The sequence below is a fragment of the Vicugna pacos genome, chromosome 13 (assembly GCF_048564905.1).
Source record: "Vicugna pacos chromosome 13, VicPac4, whole genome shotgun sequence".
In the NCBI taxonomy this organism is placed as follows: domain Eukaryota; kingdom Metazoa; phylum Chordata; class Mammalia; order Artiodactyla; family Camelidae; genus Vicugna; species Vicugna pacos.
The window spans coordinates 16,388,499-16,411,330 of NC_132999.1; the positions used below are offsets into that span (position 1 = coordinate 16,388,499).

At 35.5% G+C, this 22,832-nt stretch overlaps 1 protein-coding gene and 1 long non-coding RNA gene across 7 annotated transcripts in view; both read left to right on the top strand.

Moving 5' to 3' along the window:
- RPE65 (retinoid isomerohydrolase RPE65) overlaps positions 1-10,594 on the top strand; it is a 30,248-nt gene extending 19,654 nt beyond the window's left edge. For 3 of the 5 annotated variants that reach the window (XM_072974219.1, XM_072974220.1, XM_006205347.4), the window contains 4 exons: positions 4,743-4,857; positions 4,955-5,049; positions 5,160-5,271; positions 6,399-7,030. In XM_072974219.1, coding sequence (XP_072830320.1) covers positions 4,743-4,857; positions 4,955-5,049; positions 5,160-5,271; positions 6,399-6,550 — 474 coding nt within the window. In that variant the 3' untranslated portion in view covers positions 6,551-7,030. Of the gene's footprint in view, positions 1-4,742; positions 4,858-4,954; positions 5,050-5,159; positions 5,272-6,398; positions 7,031-10,303 lie in introns of those variants that run through there. The other 2 variants (XR_012079028.1, XM_072974222.1) reach the window with 2 other exon arrangements.
- Positions 10,595-14,887: 4,293 nt separating this feature from the next.
- LOC140700881 (uncharacterized) overlaps positions 14,888-22,832 on the top strand; it is a 95,904-nt gene continuing 87,959 nt past the window's right edge. For both annotated transcript variants that reach the window (XR_012079615.1, XR_012079616.1), the window contains exons 1-2: positions 14,888-15,016; positions 15,189-15,311. This is a non-coding gene — a long non-coding RNA (uncharacterized lncRNA). The remainder of the gene's footprint in view (positions 15,017-15,188; positions 15,312-22,832) is intronic.

Sequence of the window (22,832 nt, forward strand, 5' to 3'; positions counted from 1 at the left end):
TAAGGTACCCACTGGTCATTTCAGCAGAAATGTTCAATAGGCAGCTAGTATACATGGATCTGGAGCTCTAAAGGGAAATTGTGGTGAGCGATCGGTGGTCTGGATATCTTAAACCCCCTTACTTTCCCCTTAGGGAGCATATCTCTGGTGTGTAGTTGAATGCCCATAAAATACCAAATGGATGAGTCAGTTGATTTTAGTAAACTCTTGTTTTACTAGTAATGGTTAAATCACAGTCATCTTTAAATTACAGAAATAAAATAAGATCATTTAATTCACATATCCCTTGCCTCCCTCTCCCCACATTCCAGAAAGGAGAAAAAGGAAGGTTTCTTTTAAAGTATAGTCATCACTGCCTGAAGAAAGACTACCCAGTTATAGAATGCAGAACTTCAGTGATGATGGAGAATGTCGAATGTTACCCTAGACTGTGTCTTCTGTTTCTTCCAATGGTTATTAATTAACCACTATAACATGGCATCATACTAGTTGCTTCAGTGGGTACATCAATAGAATGAAAGTCATTACCTAGTGTGGTAGGGAGAAGGAAGGAGATTCAGTGATGATAACGCATGTCAGCATGAGTACTGTGAGGGGGATATAAATTGCTTTGGCTATTAAGAGAATGGGACAGTCATACTTGTTTGGAGAGATTTATGTAACACAGTCATTTGCAATATTTTGGCAGAAGGAATGGAATTGAAGCAGATCAATGGAAGACAATAGGACTAGTTTAAGGAAAGATAGAGAAGTGGGGAAGGCCAGAAAAACAGAGGAAACTGATTACAATCCAACCGATTAGACTAAGGAATAAATGGGGGGAAAGGCTTTAAAAGAAAATAGGTAGGTAAACTTTAAAGGCTTTCAGACCAAGCTAAGAGGTTTGTACTCTATTTGGCAGGTGATGGGAAGACAGTTAAGGTTTCTGAACAGAAGAAAACCATATTCAGAGCTAGTGGAATGGGTATCAAGTGTACTGACTCTTACAGTTGTCTCTACTACTAAATGTCTGTCTTCTCTGAGCAAGTCACTCAGTGAGCAGGTTACTCTAAAATCCAGTTGCCTGCTCTGAAACCTGAATAAATTGAACTAAATAATAACTAAGGCCATTTACAGCTTTGATTTTCTAAAATAAGGCTGTGTTGTATGTAAGTAGTATTGGAAGCGAGGAAAGGAGGGAGCTAGGGACCTGGGTAGGTAACTATTAAAATCACTCAGGTGAGAGAAAAATGTAGTGGTAGTAGGAACAGAAAGACAAAAAGTTCCTACAGGTGGAATAAACAGATCTTGTATGTTATTTTATGTATATGCAGATATATCAATAGGATAGACTCTCAGAAGTGAGATTGCTGGGTCAGGGGAGAAATGGATCTGTTTAAAAAAATAGTGAGGAGTGAGAGTGAAAAGGGGGAACTAGTTTGTGAAGGAAAGCGAAGATAATGTTACAGATTTCTTACATTAAAAACCTAATTTAATAATAGATAAAATATAAGACAGAACAGGGTAAAATCATTACAGTTACAGTCACATTGGTAACATGTTCGACATCGACATTTGAATGTATTGCATGCATATACAATACATATGTATCCATACACACGGCATCTCACAAAAAGCCATTCCTTTCTTTGCTCCTCGCCTCCTCCCATCCCTTCCCAATCCTGCAAATCGTTCATGATTTCCTCTAACTTCATAGTACGTCACCAGAAAAATTCCCTCTACCCTCTGCTCAGAATGTTCCCTGCACCTTCTTTCTTTTACCAAAATCTGACACTTTCTCAAGGACACTGGTCTCTTTGGCAACAATTTCCAGGCAGTTTCTCCTCCTACAGCCCTTGTACTGCTGGGCCTCGGGGGTGGGGCAGGTATCCTTTTTGTTCCACTTTGTTGCTTCCAGACCATTGTTTCTTCCACCCACCCTTAAAATCTTCCAATTTTAAGTCTCATTTCAGCTAATTATATAGCCAAGTGGTATGTATACATATACACACCCCTCATTACCGTTGTCACCTACTAATCACCCTCCGTCTCCCTTCTGACTCAATACCACACTCCCCTGATCTGCTCCTGACTCTTAGCAATTTCAGTGTATACATCCTAGGTGATTCTTCCAACAGCCTGGTCTCTCAGTTCCTTGACCTTTTCCACTGATTCTGTCTTCCATTCTATCCCAGCCACTCACTCCCCCACCCAGTCACACAACTGACCTTGCTAGTACCCTTGGCTGTGCTTCTACTATAACCTTAGTTTCATACATGACATGTTCTGACTACTACCACTTACCTTTCCAGATCACCTACCCTATTGCAGTTCCCCCCAGGAACCTCCAATCTATTGAACCTACTGCCTTCTCACCACCCCTCACTCTCTTGAAGATTTACCATCCCTCCTGATTCAATTAAAGTTTCATGATCAATCATTGTAATCACCCCCTTGAATAGGTCCTCATTTCTCTTTTGTCTTTCTTTCTTTGTAGAACTCATTTGTCAAAATCACAATCCTAATTAAGTTCAACTCTCCACACACTACATGCTTGTACCTCTAAGGCTGAAATTAAGTGCTAAAAACACACAATTGTGTTAACTGGCCCACTTTTAAATTCATGACCACCAACCTCTTTGCTGCATTTCCCAGCTTCATTTTCCTAATTAAATATTTCACACCCTCTTCTCTTTAAACTTCTAACACCTCCCACCTACACATTTATACTCAGCTGATGGCTCTGCTTCCTATTTCACTGAAACAAATGAAAGAAATCAGAAAAGAATGTAGACTCCTGTGACCACATCTACCCACCCACCAGCATCTGTACTCATACTGAATGACCCATCATCCTATTCATAACTAGTCTTTCCTGTTGTCCCTCACCCACTCAAGGGACAGTTCTCCCCCTCTCTCATATGCAGTTCTCTCCCACTGCCTCATATATTGTCACTCTCCTCCCATTTTCATTAGATCACTCATATCATGCTATTGGTTTACCCTCTTATAAAATCCTTCTCTTGACTCCTCTTGCCCCACCAGCTATTATTCCCTCAGTCCTCTCTTGGAGACCCCTTAATGTTGGAGGGCACCAGAACTCAGCCCTTTGTTCTAGCTTCTATTTGTTCATTCACTCCTTTTGTAAAAACTCTTGCTTTAAAGCAGCCTTCACTTACATTTCCAACTTTCCTCCCAACTCAAGGTTCTTATATGCCACTGTCAATGCCATGTCTGTATTTTGATGTTCAATAGACATCTCAAGCTTATTAAAACAAAACCTAAATTTTTCCTGTTCCTCTACCAAAAAAAATGTACCCCACCTGCAGTAACCCCTGTCTTTGTTGTGACAACTCCAACTTCTAGTTGTTCAGCCCAAACACCTAAGACTCCTCTCCTAATATCTTGCCTCTTCCCCATCCCATATCCTGTCTATCCGGAAATTCTCTTGGCTTTACCTTCCACTTCTCGCCGACTTCAATGCTTCTAGCCTAGTCTGAACCATTGTTTTCTTTTGACTGGACTACGACGAGACCAACTGGTTTCCCTGATTTCATTCTCGCATCTCCCCTACTCCCAGAGATGATCTCAACAAAGCAGTCAGAGTGATTCTTTTAAAAATAGATCATAACATTCCACTCCTCTGCTCAGAACCCTCCAATGGTTTCCCATCTCTCACCCACAGAAAAAAAAAACAAGTCTTCACCATGACCTGTAAGGCTCTCTGCAATCTGTCCTCCTCTCTTGCTCTTCTCCCTGGTGCTCAGTCAGTGCAGCCCACTGGTCTCTTTAATGCTCTTTGGGCACCTTTGGCATACTCCTACCTCAGGCCATTACAGTTTGTTCTCTCTGCTCAAGTGCTCTTCCCCAGATATCTGCATTGCTAGCTTCCTCATCTCCTACAAGTTTTATCCCATATGTCACCTTTTCAATGAGGCCCACCCTGACCACCTACTAAAATGATTACTCACCTATCCTTCACTTCTTAACCCCCCTACTCTGCTTTATTTTTTCTCTCCACATTCATGATGCACCAAACACTTTGTCTATTAATTTTATGTATTGTTTTTCTCCCCAAACTAGAATGTAAACTTCGTGAGGACAGGAACTCTGTTCTCTGAAATATCCCAAATGCCTAGAATAGAGTCTAGCACAAAACAGTACTCAAATATTTGATGCAGGTATTACTAAATGAATATGTTCTTTGAAAGAGCTCATGATATCCATTCCTTTCATAAAATAATCTGAAAAATCACATGGGGGCAGTATGGATGACAAGCGGTCTTATAAAATGTTTGGTCCAGTAGTTTTTTCTTTTTTTTTTTTTTTTGACAATGTAACTTTATGATTTTTTTTCAAATAACATCAAAATGTATCCTAGCTATAAAGGAGATCGACACTGTATGGATCCCTAGAGGCTGAAGTCCTTGTTGTTCTGCAGAAAAATACTGTTTTTCTCCAGAGCCCCATCCTCAGAACCCAAAATTTTCTTTGAGGACAGTCTCATTTCACAGGTGAGAAGACTGAGGGCCCAAGACGTTATATGATTTCCCGGTGATACACAGCCAGCAACTGACATGGACACGGATGGCTTTCCCAGTCATGTTCCTGGGCTCATCCTTCTAGAGTTTTCTGCACTACTTATCCCTACATGTTGACTTAGGAAGTGAAGAACTCAGGAGACAAAACTTGGGAAGACAGAATTTATGGCTGCTTGATTTTTCTTCCCTGCTCACTGAGGTTTCTGTTACCCTCTTTCTTAGGCTGACACAGGCAAGAATTTAGTCACACTCCCCAACACAACTGCCACTGCAATTCTATGCAGTGATGAGACCATCTGGCTGGAACCTGAGGTTCTCTTTTCAGGGCCTCGCCAAGGTGAGATGCTTTAGGAAAAACCTCACGTGACAGAGAACAAAATGTTCCATTCAACGAGATTAACTAAGTTTTCCTAAGCATGTGCTCTGTTTTGTAGCATTTGAATTTCCTCAAATCAATTACCAGAAGTATGGTGGGAAACCTTACACATATGCATATGGACTTGGCTTGAATCACTTTGTTCCAGACAGGGTAATTAATCCATCTTCCTAATATTCAAATAGTACTTTAAGTCATATGCTAGTCAAGTAAAGGATATTGACTGACTGATTGATTGATTGACTTTTCTTTCTTACAAGCAGCTCTGTAAGCTGAATGTCAAAACTAAAGAAACTTGGGTGTGGCAAGAGCCTGATTCATACCCCTCAGAACCTATCTTTGTTTCTCACCCAGATGCCCTGGAAGAAGATGATGGTAATGAAAGTAATAGATGTGTCTGAACACTCTCTTTCTATTGGAGTTCATATAATTAGTTCACTAAAGAGTTATGTTGATTAATCCCTAAAGTTTAGAAATAATGCTTTATACTATTCAGTGGGACAGCACTAAAGAATTTAAACTTATTTGAAAGTAAGTTTTACCTTGTGGCCAAGTTTCATTGATTAATATTGAAAAAATGCTGAAGCACCGTCTGGTGCCATGATGAAACATCGATGTCTGCTATAGATGAGGGAGAAGGGGAGGAAGAAGGAGCAGCATGAATTCTAAGGTTTTGCCTTTCCTGCCCTGGATACAGTTCTGCAAGGGAATAGAGTTCTAAGGAGGGAAATTGAGTATTCTAACAGATCCAAGAGAATGAGAAGGAGGCTTTGTGGTTCTGGCTTTGGTTTTCTCTTTCAGTAAGCTGGGGCTAGAAAAGGATCCAGAGCAACAGCAACTCAGTTATAAAGCATCAGTCTTAGTGAACTATTGATTAGCTGGGACAAGGAGGTGGGTCATACTCTCTGGGAGTGAAATATGCAAAACCACAGAGAAATGAATAAAATAAAGAATGGCAGGCCCATTTTATGCCAGTGATTTTACACTTACAGCCCATCCAGTCAAAACTGCAAGAGTTGTTATTTTGTTTGAAGGAAGTAAGCTAGGTCTTGGCAATTATAGAAATAGTATACCTTACTATTTCCAAAGTATTTTAATATATATTTTCACTTGATTGTCACAAAATTTTTTTGCAGTAGGTAGAGTAAACATTAAATCTTATGATACAGCTAGAAAGATCCAGTCATTCAGTAAGAATTTAATGAATACTTACTATGTTCTAATCATTATCGTAGGCTATTGGGATACAACAGTGGGCAAGACAGATATGGTCACTTCCTTCTTAGAGCTTGCAGTCTAGGGGACATGAAGAGTTTAAAACACCCTTTCAGGGTGGTCACATAGCTAGGTGGTGGAAGAGTCAGAACAAGATATCAAGTCATATGGTTCCCTTTATTTGTCAATGTAACACTTCTTGTATTATTTCAATGACAATCTATTTCTCTGGACTTTTTCTTTCTTTCTTTTTTTTTTTTCTTTATTTATCAACTTCTGCTTAACAGGTGTAGTTCTGAGTGTGGTGGTGAGCCCTGGGGCAGGACAAAAGCCCGCTTATCTCCTGATTCTGAATGCCAAGGACCTGAGTGAAGTTGCCAGGGCTGAAGTGGAGATTAACATCCCTGTCACCTTTCATGGACTATTCAAAAAATCCTGAGCACATTCTAGTGTGATATGTTTCTGGTGACAAAGCCCAGAAAAACAAGTCAGGTCTGCAATCAAATTCTGTTCAGTTTTAGCCTGCTAATATGTAAGGGTTTTAACTTGCAGATGCACACAATTTTATAGTGTTTTACAGAAAGCACAGAGTTGAGTAAGCAATTCCTTAAAAAAAAAAAAGTACATATTTAGATAATCTTACTTCATGAGACAGGCAGATCATAACAAAAAAACTCTATATATTTACAATCAAATAGAAAATGATGTGGATTTATTAAACTTTTTTATTCCTATTATAAAACTCTATTTTAGATACCTATCTGCTCCAGTTATTTTTTAACATTTAAAAGCCAAAGTCCTCTACACCTGATATTTATGTGGCTTTGCTGAGTCAATGCAGTATCTTACGAAAAGGCTTAATTACTAAATGTCAAACCAAATTTTTTTCTCAAGCCAGGGACTATCACCTAAGACTAATCTTGTAGTTCTGTGCATATATATATATATATATATATATATATATATATATATATGCAATTGTTCCAAGATTCTAAAGTTTTATGAACTTTAACATTTCCATTTAATCTAAGCAATTGCTACTGTTTTTTATTTTACAATGAGGAAACCTATCTCTAATCCACTGAGAGCTCTCAACCAACTAACATCTCAGAAATTAAGTTACCTATTAAAAGCTTACATAATATCAAAGCAATTACATATAGTAGTGACTGTAATTTTTTGAAAAATTGAGCATAAAATACTTACAAATATAGTTTCTACTGAAAATCAGATTATTGGATAATAATGTAGGGGGGTTATGCTTTGCTGTTTCTTCTGTTTAATTATATTTAAGAACTGTGTAATCACCTGACTGAAGAGAAAGAGAAAGTGAAAAAAGAAAAAACATTGTCATTAATATTCAGATAATAATATATTTTAAGCACTTTTGTTTTTAAAATTTTTCTCGTCAAGCTACATATTGATATTGCCATAAAATGAAGATTGACAAAAGTTTTTACTCTATATCTTACTCCTGGTATCTATTTTATGCTCAAAAGTATTACATATCATTGTATTTAAGATGCTCAGCATTGTGTTTGACTAAGTAAAAATAGCTTGAAAGAACAGACTGACTAGGGTAGTTGATACATTTGATTTCTTTAGATAAAATGTAAACTCATTTTTTAAAATTATAAATACTCATTAAGACATACTTTTCAAGGAAAATATAAAATAATAGAAAAGTGGAAATTATAAAGTAAAATCATACAGAGCTCATCTAAGCTTAGCTACTGTTCTTTTCCATCATGTTCTCCCCCGTGGATTTTTAACATTATTGTTGTTTCTTTGTGGCTAATTTCTAGATAGAACTAGATATTCTAAAAAGAAAAAAGAAAAATGCCAGAAAATAACATGGAACATGTGACTATAGTTAAACGTCAGTCTGTTGTTTTTTGTCTCTAGACATCGCACATGAACATAATTTCACAAAGAAGGCTATTTATACATTTCTTTTTAAAACGCAGAAAATAAATTACTGAATAATTGCTAAATTTTACACTTATTTAAGTCTTGAAATTTAAGAGAATTCCTAAAACTTTTACTTCCTACACTTGCCAATCACTCCCTGCCTCCTTCCCATTAATTTTTCATAAGCAAGTCTGGCAATTCAGTGTGTCTGGTTCTCCTGCTGTTGCAGGATCCCATTTTGAGCCCTGTGCTCTGTGAAGACCACCACAATGTTAAGAAGGGAGAGAGGCAGATCTGACTAAAATAGCATTCTGTCAACACCATTCCACCAAAATTGGAACTGTCTATATAATCATTGCTATTATTATACCAAGAAAGCTTAGGAGCTGCTTTTCAAGAGCAAAGATGGAATATGAGCTTTAAAAATTTAAATTAGAATAAGAGGGATTTAAGTCAAGCAAGAAGGATTAACTTGGAAATTCAGATTGAAAAAATTAAAGAACTTGGTTTCTAAGAAACAGAGTTATCATTTGGGGGATCTAGAAAATCATGTCCCATCTATAAACAAATAAGTCTACTTTAAGAGAAATTTTCTATTGAATAAAGACAAATAAACCTATTAATAAGTAGTTATTTTTAAAATAAGTTGTTTGGAGTCAACTTTTTTTCCATTTGGGGAAACATGTTCATCATATCTAAGGAGAAAGGATAATAAAACCTTTGACAATTAATTAATAACTAATAACTGACTCACGCAGGCAATCCAGACAGAGTCTCTGTACTATGGTATAAACCAGAAAAGATCAACAGACAGCAAAGGCAGCTCCTTTATGAGAATTCTGTAGCAATATTATTCCATCATTTCACAGTCTGCCTGAAGAATAAAATTCAGTGCTTTCTTCTGTAAACCTGATAAGAATGATCAGTGTTTAGGTTTACAGAGAAAAAAATCCCCTAAGGACTTCCCCAAGGAACACCAGATCTGGTACAGTTCAGTCTCAATGGCAGAACAAGCCCTGAAAGACAGGAAGAAAGAAAACTTACATTCTTTGAGTGCCTTCTACTTTTACAGAAGAGTAGAAGTTACTCATAATACTATACCCGTCTTGATACCATCTCCACCATTTTAGAGATGAAGAAAGAGAGGTCAAAGTTACTTTTCTAATGAGGAGCAAAACTGAAATCTAAACCCATCAGTTCCTCCACTAAAAATTTGATTTCTGATACTTTCTAAAATATTTCTACTGATTTAAAACTTACTTCAAATACAACCATTATCATACTACTTAGTCATCAAGTCTGGGTGCAAATAAAATCTTTGACTGTTCAGTAACTCTTACTATTGATTGGTGGACTAAATGCTCCTTGAATAATGGTGACCAAATATATATTATTCAAGGGATTCCACTAATTGGCCTCTAAAGAACTCTACAATGATTAGATTCAATGATCCTATTTTGCAGTTAAGGAAAGTGAAGCTCGATAAAGTTAAAAAACTTGGTCAACTTTCCACACAGAATGGGGATCTGATTCCAAATGCCATCTATATCTGTTGGGCATTGTGAACTACTACCTTGAGGTAATTCACAATTTCAACATTAGATCATTACATTCTTTTTGATGGCATCCTAAAAGACTAATTTTTCATTGGTTGCTGTGAAAATAAAAGTACTATACAAAAAATTAACGTGGAACACAAAATGATAATGGCTGTGTCCAATCTAATTCCAAAGTTTGAGAAGTCCTGAAGTGTCCAAAATGTACTAGACTATTAGAACAAAGATATATATTTTGTCACTTGGACTTAACTATGTAATAAACAGAAGTGCTATGTATTTCGTTTGTAGTGTCATAAAAAATTACTCAGACACTAAAGGCTTTGTGAACCAAGGAAGTTAGGGAACCTCTGTTCAAGACTCTCATTTTGAACTTAGTAGGTCAAAGCTCTAACGTCATAAGACCTAATCTGGAGGCCTGTGGTTCAAATAATTTCATAAATTCATCTTCAAAACAAATAATTTTATATCAGTTTTTATATTAAAGTTACATTAAACAGCTTTACTTATTTAAGAAAAAGGAAAAAGAAGAAAGATGAAAGAATCATATCCAGTATTTCTGTGATTAGTCTGTGGGCATTTCTTGTTCTAATATATTCATAATATTATACTAGATGTATGATTAAATTTGTTTAAGAAGCTAGCAGCAAAAATGTCAGAACTCACTATTTCTCATCTTTCTTTAACTTGGATTCATCCATATACATATATTCATCTCCTTCCAGAAGGTGAACAAAGGGGTATCTCCCATCTACAAGAGCAACCTTTGCATTGGGCCATAGGAATAAGAATTCAGGATCAGAGGATCTACCAGACTGAAAGAAGAAGCATTGTTAACTGTTAGGGAATTACATGAATGGTGCATTTTTAATGGAATTATTACTGATCAAGTAATCCAATAAGCAAAAAATATACATTATGGCTGAAAGAGAATTGAATATATTTTTAAAAGCCTAGATGTGATGGCTAAGCTGATGTGAAATGTAGAAGAGACCTAAACATTCTTTATAATTGTGGCTGGTTGTGAGTTATTATTTCTATGATGTAATAGGAAATAGTACTAGGCTTGATTTCGAATGGTTCAAGGGAGATGTTAAGTACCCAACATAGTGCTTGGCACATAGTACCTATCCAACAAATGGTAACAAATATTTTTAATTTTGGATTTCAACAAACTCAAGAGCTTTCTTTGCTACATGATTTGTCTTTAACATTAAGGTGTTTTATGATATGGGAGAGAGTATAAAACAAATCTCAATCTTATAAGAGGATAGAACCTTTTTTTAGAGAAGCATATCATGAGATGTATTCCAAAAGCAAACTAGAATTCTGATAAGCATTCAGTGCTTTTTAAATTGAGATGTAAATTGTAATCACCAGGGCAACCACTAAGAAAATAACTTAAAAATATAATATTAAAATATACACTAGAAAATGTTTAACAAAAAAGAACACAACAGTGAAAAAAACAAAAAAGGCAAAAGTTATAAAGAAAAAATAACAAAATGTCACACAAAAGTCATCTCTAATCAGCAACTACTTTAAATATAAATAGATTAAACACTCCAATCATAAGGCAGAGAATAGTAGGGTGTATTATTTTTTAACGATCTAATTACATTGTGTCTACAAGCAACATCCTTTGGATTCAAAGTTACAAATAGGTTTAAAAAAAAAGTATACTATGCAAAAAGTAACCAAAAGAGAACTGGAATGGCCTTACTAATATTGGATGAAATACCTTTAAGATAAAAATTTTTATTAGAGACAAAGACATTTTATAATGATAAAAGGATAAACTCATAACACATAAGGGAATACTCTAAACAGTTCTATTCCAACAAATTAGATAAGCTGGATGGAATGTACAAATTCTTAAAAAGATAATAACAACAAAAACTGACTCAAAACAAATAGAAAATCAAATATACCAATAAGAAGTAAAGGGGTGAATTAGTAATTTCAAAACTTTCTGAAAGAAATATCCAGGCCCAGATGGCTTTACTGGTAAATTGTATCAAATATTTAAATAATAATTTATACTAATTCTTTGAAGACTTTTTTTAAATTTGGACATGGGGGGAGTATTTCCCAACTTATTCTATGAAGCCAATATTATCCTGATAACAATATCAGAGAAAAACATCACAAGAAATGTCACTTACGAATTTACATGAAAAATCCTCAATAAAATACTAACAATCTAAATTCAACAATACATAAAGAGGACTTTACACCATGACCAAGTGGGATTTCTCCTAGGAATTCAAGATTGGCTTAATATTCAAAAATCAATCACCATGTTAATAGAATAGCAGACAAAGCCACATGATCATCTCAGTAGATGCAGACAAAGCATTTGAAAACATTAAATAATCATTCACTTAAAAAAAATAATTTCAAATAGAAGGGAATTTTTTCCCCTGACAAAACATACTTATGAAAAACCCACAGTTAACATACTTTATGATGAAAGATTGAATTTTCTCCCCCAAGATCAGAAATAGAATGTCTGCTCTCCCTACTACTATTTAACATTGTACCAGAGGTTGTAGACACAGTAATTAGGCAAGGAAAAGAAATAAAATGCATATATGATTGGAAAAGAAGAGTAAAACTATTTACAGAGGACATGATTTGCATGTAGAAGATTCTAAGGAATCCACTAAAAAAAAAAAAACCTAGTAGAACTAATAAACAATTTCAGCAAAGTTGCAAGATACAAGACTATACATATTTTTTTTTTAAAATTGACTTTGTGTTGCATACTTTGACCAGCTAAATAATTTAAACCTTCTAGATAGTAGCTACAAATAGTCTTGTTGGTTATCTGAAGGAATGATACTCTGAAATACGGGTGAGAGAAGTCTTTATTCACACAAAGTGTCAGTGCGCTAGAATGTGGAGGAACTGTTTCTCCATATGTGGATGGTGGTAGGAAGACTAGGGCAGGCTCTCCTCTAGCAGGTGGTGAAGAGTTAGTTTTGGAGACAGACTTGGGTTTGAATCCTGGCTCTGCCATTTCTGATCTAATTCTGATGCCCCATTGGTAGAAAGGGGCCAAAGAAAGTACCTGTTTCACATGTTTACTGTGAGGGTGAAATGAGAGAAAGCATGTAAAGTGTTAGGAGCAGTATCTGAAAGTAGAGGAATACCAGATAAATGTTGTTTGTCATAATGAGTGTTTACGGGGGTGTAGTTTTGGGGGGGTTATATCAGATTTTCTTTCAAGCTGCAGAAAGGGTTTTAAAGTCAGATGGATCTGGGCCAGAATCCACATTCTTCCCTATATTACCTTTGTGAACTTTGATAGTTTAATAACTACTTTCTTCTATAAAATGGGAATAACAATAGTAAATACCTTGTTTCCTTCTCTAGAAAGTAAGTACCTTAAAGCAAAAGGCCATGTCTTCTTATTTTTCATGTCATTCTTGACATAATGCTGGACCTAAGTTCTCAATTAACAGTATTTACTCACTGATATACTTACTCAGAGCCTCAAAGAATGCGAGCGCAGGATCTGCATTCAAGGAGCCTTGCATGGCACAGTTTGGGACACATAGTAGATGCTTAGTAAAGAGCTTGCTAAGTTTTAAGATGTAATTAATTGTCATGATATGCATGGTGTATTATACATGGTATATGGCAAGGTAGCTAATGTTCCTGATTTGATAATTTGCTTCTTTGTTTGTTTTTTTAATGAGTAAATCAAAGTTCAGAAAATATTAGTAACTTGCCCAAATGTATTCGTCCAGTAAGTAGAGGAAGAAACATCAGAAATCAAACCTGACTTCAAAATCCATCACTTCCTACTATTCTTCATTGCATCTAAGTTAAGCAAGATAAAAGACAAAAACACAACCCAGTTAAAAGGGTATTTGAGGAAACTGAAATAGGCTTATGTTAACGTCTATATGTACTGCTACGTATTCACTGCTCTTCAAAGTAAATTAGCCAGCAAAGTGTAAAGGAGTAAGTATCAGAAGCCCTGAGTTCTAGCCCTGTTTTGCTTTTCATAAGCTGTGTAATCTGAAGCAAATCACTCACACAAAATGCTCTAAACTGGTTTGTCCCCAGAGTTGCAAAAATTAGATCTCCCTAATCAGCCCTGCAAGATTGTTATAAAATGTGTGAGACGAAACATATATATTTGTGTGTGTATATAAACATCTTTGGTAAATCTAGGAGATGGATTCAAGAGTAAGGCACTGATTCACATAATGTAACTCAGTTTTGAGATCAATTAGCAGTGAAGTTTAAAAAAAATAAGCAAAGCCAAATCACAAAGAAGAAGTCAAGTCACTTTCACTCTTGTTATTGAAAGCAGCTTTCTGTCCTCCACACAGGTTGCTTGGGAAACCCCTGTAAGTGGATTACAAATCCCTTGAATGCCAGCTCTGCTCACGACTAACACACACACACTACACTTCACATTTTTTCCCTAACAGACTTATTTCACAAAATGTGCCTAGGAGTGATCCCAAAGGGGTTTTGAACAGAGAATCAAAAGTTTGAGGGATCCTGCTGGAAAAAGGAAGACGAACCAGGCCATACAGTTATTTCAAGTTCACCCTTTTTTCTGTAATCAAAAGGGAAGGCTGTTTAACTGCAGGAACAGTGGTCACGAGGAAACACCATTCCTAAAACATGACCAACAGAAAAAATTCATTGTGCATCCACAGAACAAAAGGTCCTCCACTAAAGTAGTTGTTTGGAAGCCATCATTGGAAATAAAAGCTCTTCAACATGCCCGGATCACTCACCGTTTGACAAGAGTTTTTGATTCTCAAAAAACTCTGTGAAGTCGGCAAGGCATATATTCTTTGTTTATTCAGTACTTTCACTAAGCTAACATTTACTGAGCAACCACTGTGTTTTCAGTGCTGTCTAGACCAGTGATGGTGGAAATGGTCTATGCTGTATTGTCCGATGCTATAATCACTGCCACAAATGGCTGTGGAGCACTTTAAATGTGGCCAGCATTGTTACCGACCCTCCCGAGTCAGGCCCCAACCAGAGTCCTCCTACCGCATGTCATCTGAGCCCAAGTTCAGTTCAGAAGCAAAAGGTTTTATTCTTTGATCAGAGAATGGAGAGGCGGGAGCTCACGCTCTAGAGTACCTGCTCTCTGCGTCACACGGTGGGCGGGGCTGCTTTACAGGGACCTCCTCAGCCGGGAGGGGGCGGAGTTCTCGCTGGGCGGGCCTCCAGGCCGCAGAGCCAGGAGGCGGGGCTTCCCCACGAGCGGCCGCCGCCGCCATTTTGACTTGCAGTGGCCTGCGCAGTCCACTGGAGTGAGGCTTCAGGCGCGGCCCTTTGGTACCGGGAACGCCGGTCTGAAGGGCGAGGGACAAGGCCTCTCTGCACGCGGCCGTCTATGAGCAAGTGAGACCAGACTGAGCACAAAGGAGAAGAAAACGTCGGACTTTATTACCCAGGTTCTGTTTTTAATTCCTGGGAATTGTTAATGGGCTTTGCGGGCGACAGAGTGACTGAGGAGCTGAATTTTTAATTGTCTTTTTTTAAGCAAAGAAACCCAGTCTCGAAAGTGAATTAGCTGCTTTCACCAGTATCTCCTCTTCCCTTTCTTCTCTCCCCTTTCTTCTCCAGGATCAAAGCAAAGCCCTGAAGTCAGTCTCTCTGCCTGAGCCTTGCCCTGACTTTCGTAAGTGCCCACGTGGATGGCCAGCTTATTCTAACCAGCTGAGAGAACTCCCCCTTCACACTCGCAAGGTGAGTCGGCCTGCCCCCGATGCATGTCTAGTTTCCGTATTCTGGTTACACCTTGACTGGCTTATCTCATCACCTGCCAAGCTCAGTATTTACAATGTGCTGCTCCATACTGTGAAGAAATTTATAATAAACCTAGACAGGTGAGGCACGAATCTCCTGGAGCCAGCAAATCAGATTTCCCTGAAAAAAAGCATCCTAGGATGAGAGAAAGAGAAATACGCTAAACGAAGAAACTATGTAACAGGGTTTTTAAGTATGTTATAGGATTTTAAAGATGAGTGAAGAAAAAAGAAAAAAGGAAAAAGAAGGATTTCTTATTCAGGTCTTTCCTAATTCTTTTAAGGGTACAGAACAGATACACAGTATAAATACACTGAGCATTTATCATCTGCCAGGCTCTATTCTAAGTGCCTTACTATATCATTTAATCCTTCCCCAATACCTGTTTCACAGATGAGAACGCTGGGGCACAAAGAGGTTATGTGACTTGCCTAAGGTCTTACTTCTTGTTAGGAGCAAAGCTGACTTGGTCCCAGACAGTCTGGATTCAGAGTCTTCACTCTCAACCATCAGCTGTGTTGCTCCTCAGTATTGAGCTACTCCTGCCACTCTATTAATTCTACCCCTACCCGTATTTCTACTACCACTACTACTACTACTACTGCTATTACTACTACTACAACCACAATTACTACACAGTTAACACAGTATCTGAGGCCAGGTTGTCCAGGGTTAAAGTCCAGCTTCAACACTCACTAGTACTGACTTTGCAGGTTACTTAACTATTTTGCACCTTGGTCTCATCCATAAAATGAGGGTGATTATGGTCCTACTTCATGACATTATTCTGAATTTTAAATAAAGGAATGTATATATGTATATATAAAACATTTAGAACAGGTCCTGGTACATAATATAAAGCACAACATATGGTAATGTTAACATCTCAGCTTAGTTGGGGCAATTCATACAGTCATCTGAAAGTTTGTTTGCAGTTAATTTTAAGGACATTTGTTTCAATTATTTCTTAGAAAACCTGCTCAGGAAGAACTATTAATTCTTGTTCAGTCTCTGGTGTCACTCCAGAATAACAAAACTAATGAAACATTTAGATAATAAACTGGATTTATTAAACCAGTTGTTCTCACACCTCTCTAGAAACTCAAAATTCATGGTGTGCCCAGCACACTTAAACATACCCAGTAGATATTCATTAAATGTCTGTAATGATGATACATGATCAGTATAATTTGTCTCTTAATTACCATGAAATTTTTTAACTCAAGCACTAAACAATGAGCTTCCCCTGGAGAAAATGAATTTGCCTGATATAAGCAAAGTATTTTTAAAGCAACTAGCACAGCCTTCAGTACAGCCTAATTTTTTTCTTTGAGCTGTTGAAGATTTGGGTACTGAAACAAGTTTTTTACTTGAGAATCCTCTCAGCCACTGGGAATGGGACTAATAATTCACACTATATCACTCCTTCTGATGGAACTTAAAGTTCTGCTTCATCCATAACGCTGCTTAGTTCCCTCAAGTTGTTGATAGAAATAGGATCTAGAAGAACTAAATCTAGGTTGCAGTTGAAAAGATTAGCCTTGGCAAGAAGGAAGAATGCTTTGTCCTCTTGTGGCTTAGCTCTACAAGAAAAATCTGTTTCTGCAAAGTAAGCCTTACCCTACCAGAGGAGCAAAGTCCAATGCAAGTGTTGTTCCCCCATTACTTTGGGTTTTCTGTGTATATGTATATATTTTATTGATGTATACTCAGTTTACAGTGTGTCAATATCTAGTGTACAGCATAATACTTCAGTCAAACATGAACATACATATACTTGTTTTCACATTCTTTTTCACCATAAGTTACTACGAGATATTACTATAAGATAACTATATTCAGTAGTTGCCACTGCTATAGTTTTAAATTTACGTGAGACTTTAATTAATGCTTCTCTCTTCCACTTCTGAGTTCATCTGGCATATAGTAGGTACTGAATGATTATTTTCTGAATAAATTAGTGAATGAATGAACGAATAGTTTAAAAAATGACTGTATGCATTCATTCATGTTCATTCAACAAGTATGTGTTAGTCACTCCAAAGGATACAAGCCTTGGTACAGCATTAAGCTAATGACCAGACCCTTCATTTTCTTGCTTGATCAAATAATAGCAATTCTCTGCCTGCTAGAACTTTTGGCACCTACATAGTCAACAACAATAATAATAGCTATCATTTTTTGTCATATGGCAGACAGTTTACATGAATACTTGGTTAAATTCTTACAATAACCCTATGAAATAAATTTTATCAATGTACTCATTTTATAGATTAAAAAAACCAACCTAGAGAGTAAATAACTTACTAAAGGTCAAGTGGCTATGAGTGGTGAAAAAGGATTCAAGATCAGGATCATTGAATTCCAGAGGTCTTTCTGTTTCCTAAGAAGTTGCCCCTATTTGACAATCCTTTCAGAACTTCTTAATTCAAATATCTCTTTCCTGCAATTACTCCTAAGCCTCCATAGGCTCCTGGGACTAGACAGTGACAGATTCTCAGACCTTTTCTAACATTGTATTTTGCATGGGTATTTAAAATATACTAACAAATATATATATTTGACGATAAAAATCACATTTCCACAGGGGTCATCAAATCCCATGAAGTTGGCATAAACTTGAAAATGCATCAGACTTACAATTCAAAGTAGTCTCTAGTTTATTAATCAAGTACAAAAATTTGTTTATATCATATCTTTATAAAAAGGATATTCATTCCCTATCACTAAGCTTTAACGTCTCTTGCTATATTTTATTAATTCATCTAAATACATGACATAAATGCACCATAATTTTTAGTAGAAATGATTAATCTCTTGTACAAGCAGTCCATTTAGAAACAAATTTACTTTTTTTCCCTTCCCAATTTAACATCCAGATGAGACTCAAAATCTTGAGGGGCTAGTCCACTGAGGTCTTCTGGGTTATATAAAGAATCATCATATTCCACAGGCTCTTCAGGTAGACAGTCATAATTTAACATGAGAAAAATATTTTTAACCTGGTTGTAGACTTCCTCTTCAGTAGATGCAAAATAGTCAACACTACCACTGACTCTAAATGGAAACAAATTAGGATATAAACAAGAAAAATTCAAAGCATAAAATTATAGATAAAAATTTAAGCCCATACATTAGTAAACAATTATATTGTTACATATCCAGTGTATATTTTGTACACAGTTTCCATCAAGAAAAAATCCTACCTGGTCTTGGCATTAGAAATAATGATATTCCTCTTGAACAACTGGACTGTTTTCACCTATGTGACTTATAAAATTGATTGGAATTCCTTTTGCTGCTGGTTGCTAGAAAGATTAGAATCAGTTTATGTCCCAGTGACTAGAACTATTTAAGATGTGGTATGTGATTTTTTTTATAGCCTCATCACTAGTTCTCTTTTATGTCCCTACTCTACCTCTGCCATCTTAATTTTCATTTACTTTTAATTTTAATTACTCTTAGTACTTCAAATAACTTAGTAAATTGCCTTAAAATACTTAAAGTATTAATTTATTTCTTCCTTTCCAATCCTTGTGTTTTTTCTTGCCTTAATACACTGGCCACAACCAGCAGTATAAGGCTGAAGTGATGATAAGGAGCATTGTTGTCTTATTCACAGTCTCAGAGGGGTGGCTTTCAACAGGTTTTTTTTTTTTGTCTGTTTTGTAAATACCTCTTAACAGATTAAGGATGTTTCCTTCTATTTCAGATTATTATGAATGGATATCAACTATTAAAATGATTCTTTGTCTATCAACATATGTTGTGTTAATGTGATAAATAAAATTGATGTTCTAAATTTGCATTATTAGAAATAGACCAAAGTTAGTTTTATTTTATTATTCTTTTTATAAATTCCTGGATTTGGTGTCCCAGTGTTTTATTTAGCGTTTTTGTATCTAGGTTTATGAAAAAAGATTGGCCTGAGATTTCTTTTTTTAAGTTCTCATCAGGTTTAATTATCAAGGTTAGAGAGGCATCACAAAAAAGTTGATAAGTGTTCTTTTTGCCCCTATTTTCTAGAAAAGCTTGTGTAAGATGCATGATTTCTTTCTTTATTTTGAAAAACTCATTGGTAATGCTGTTTGAACTTGATGTTTTCTCTATGGGAAGCTGCTTAACTATACATTAAATTTCTTTAGCAGTTATATGATTCCTCAATTTTGTATTTCTTCTTCTGTCACTTTTGGTAGGTTTTATTTTCCTAGAAATTTGTCCATTTCATTTAAATTTTCAAATATCCTGATATAAATTTGTTCATAATGCACTTTTACGGTTCTTTGTACTGTCCCCTTTTTCATTCCTTCTCACTTTTTATAATTTCTCACTTTTATCTTCATAATGTTCATCTGATACTTAACAGTTTTATTAGTCTTTTCAAAGAGACAATTTCTCATTTTCTTTTATTAAATGCTTGTTTTCTATTTCAATGTTTTCTGCTTTTATTACTTATTTTCTTTCTCCTGCTTATTATGTTTTTAATTTGTTGGGGTTTTTTTTTTTTTAAACATTTTAGGATGACGGAATGACCGCTTAGATCATTGGTCTGTTCTTTGCGTCATTTCAGTCTTTTGGATTTTGTTTGAGAAACTTAGGGTCACATGCCTAAACTAGGGTGAGCCCCTAGTTAGGGTCACTGCATAATGCTCAGCATGAATTGGTCAGAAGAACTGATCCTTCTTTATAATGCTCAAATTATAATTACTGTCTCCATGAAACTAGCCTGCAGTTTACCTGTGGTTTGAATAGTATCTTTTGAGAACATCTAATCTGTTTTCATCTCTTTTCCTACCTAGAATGCAAAATGGCTCCTCTAGCTCTTCAACAGAGATATCTTCTTTTGTAGCAGCTTTTATTAAAGCTGGCCCAGCTAGGAACATAGACCCAATTTTGTTTACAATTATACACTCATCAGATTAGGTTGGAAATGTAGGCAGCTCCTGCTACACAAGGACCACACATCACTGCTACCAAAACTGAATGAGAGAAGCAAACAAAAGATGTTATTTTTCAGGCCTTAAGATTATATTGTTATATTTATATTCTATGCCAATGTCTGAAAAATTCATCTTATGAATCAATAAAATAAAGCTTTTAAGAACATGATAATACCCTATGCTGGTGAGGGTGTAGTGTAATTGGTCCCCTCATGCATTTCTGGTAGAATTGTAAATAAGTATACCTTCAGTAAAATAAATTGATACCATGTATCAGGTGAGAGTATAAATTGGTATAAACCTTCTAGAAACAATTTGTAAAAATGTACCAAAATTTTTAAAATTGATAACCCTTTTATTCAATAATTTCACTGCTAAGTAGTCTAGTCTTTACAAAATGTATCAAATTACTTTATTATAGTGAGATATTAGGAATCACCTAAATTTCTGATAAAGGAAAAATGATTGAGCAAATAACAATACACCTATGAAATTTAATATCATTTAGCCAGTGTTAATGACTATGGAGATAACAGCTACTTAGGAAAGTGCAGATAATACTGAGGTAACTGAGGTAAACCTACAAGTTACAAAGATCACATGCATATCCTAATTATAATTATGTAACATATATATGAAGAGCATTCTAGAAAAGAATGTATCAGAAAAATAATAATTTTTATCAGTATTATAGGGTGATTTTCCTTTTCTTTGAATTTTGATTTTTTTCGAAATCACTATAATAATTTTATAGTGAAAACATACATATGTTTTCAAAGGAAAGACAAATTCAAATATTTAAAATGATTTTTAAGTAGCAGTTTTATAAATAAACCCTAATATGTTACGTAAATAATTTATTAAATATGTATTTTTAAAAATCCTACATAATTAAAAATTGTGCAGTTACCTGTGGGATTTTCATTGAAGGCATTATGCTATGTTCTATGTATCATTCTACCTCCTGCTTTTCATTTGAAAAGATGCCTGCCTGGGATGAGAATCAAACAGATATAAATTAACAAGTTCCATAGAAGGCTTCAATTAAGACTTTAAAAATAAGAATCAGTTTCTATTAAAACATTTATAAGTTAAAATAAACTATTAACCATACATTATACATCTTTATATTTTCTGCTCAGCATTCTAAAACTATAAGCTGTAAAAATTTACTCTAAATTTTAAAATATTAAAATACTTTCAAAATATTATTAACAGTTTTCAGAAAATGGAAACAGCCCTATAAGTGTAAGGAAAATTGACTAAGTACTTGCACTTTTTCCTTTGTTTAAAAATATTTTTAAAAATATGTCTCCTAAAACAAAAGAAATAAAAGCCAAAATAAACAAATGGAACCTAATTAAAGTTGAAACCTTTTGGCACAAGAAAGAAAATTATCGCCAAAAAAAAAAAAGGTCAACCTATGGAATGGGAGATTTGTAGATGATATGACCAATGAGAGGTTAATATCCAACATATATAAATATCTCATACAACTCAACATCAAAAAGAAAAAAAAAAACCCACCTGATTTAAAAAATGGGCAGAAGAATTGAATAGACATTTTCCCAAAAAGGAGACACAAATGGCCAACAGGTACGTGAAAAGATGCTCAACATCACTAATTATTAAGGAAATGCAAATCAAAACCACCATGAGTTATCACCTCACAATTCTCAGGAAGGCAAAAAGAACACAAATAACAAATGTTGGTTAGGATGTAGAGAAAAGGGAACCCTTGTATGCTGTTAGTGGGAATGTAAATTGGTGCAGTCACTGTGGAAAATAGTGACTGTCAAAGAACTAAAAATGGAGCTACCATATGACCTAGCAATTTCACTTCTGGATATTTAAACCCCATTGTGTTTCAAAAACACTAATTTGAAAAGATACATTCACTCCAATGTTCATAGCAGCATTATTTTCAATAACCAAAATATGGAAGCAAACTAAATTTCCATCAACAGATGAATGGATAAGAAAGCGGTGATACACACACACACACATACATACACACACACAATGGAATACTACTCAACCATAAAAAGAATGAAATGTTGCTATTTGCAGCAATGTGGATGGACTTGGAGGGCATTATGCTAAGTGAAGTAAGTCAGACAGAAAAAGACAAATACTGTGTGATATCACAAATACAACAAACTAATGAATATAACCAAAAAAAGCAGGCACACAGATATAGAGAACAAACTGGTGATTATCAGTGGGGCAGAGGGAAAGGGGAGGCACAATATAGGGGTAGGAGGGTAAAAGGTACAGACTATCAGGTATAAAATAAGCTACAAAGATATATTGTACAACACAGGGAATACAGCCAGTATTTTATAAAAACTATAAATGGAGTATAACCTTCAAAAATTGTGAATCACTATATTGCACACCTGTAATTTATATTGTACGGAACAACCATACTTCAATTGTAAAAATCACCAAAAAATAATTTTAGAATTAAAGTGTACAGATATGCATTTTTAAACAACTGTGATGGAAACTCCTAGTAAAT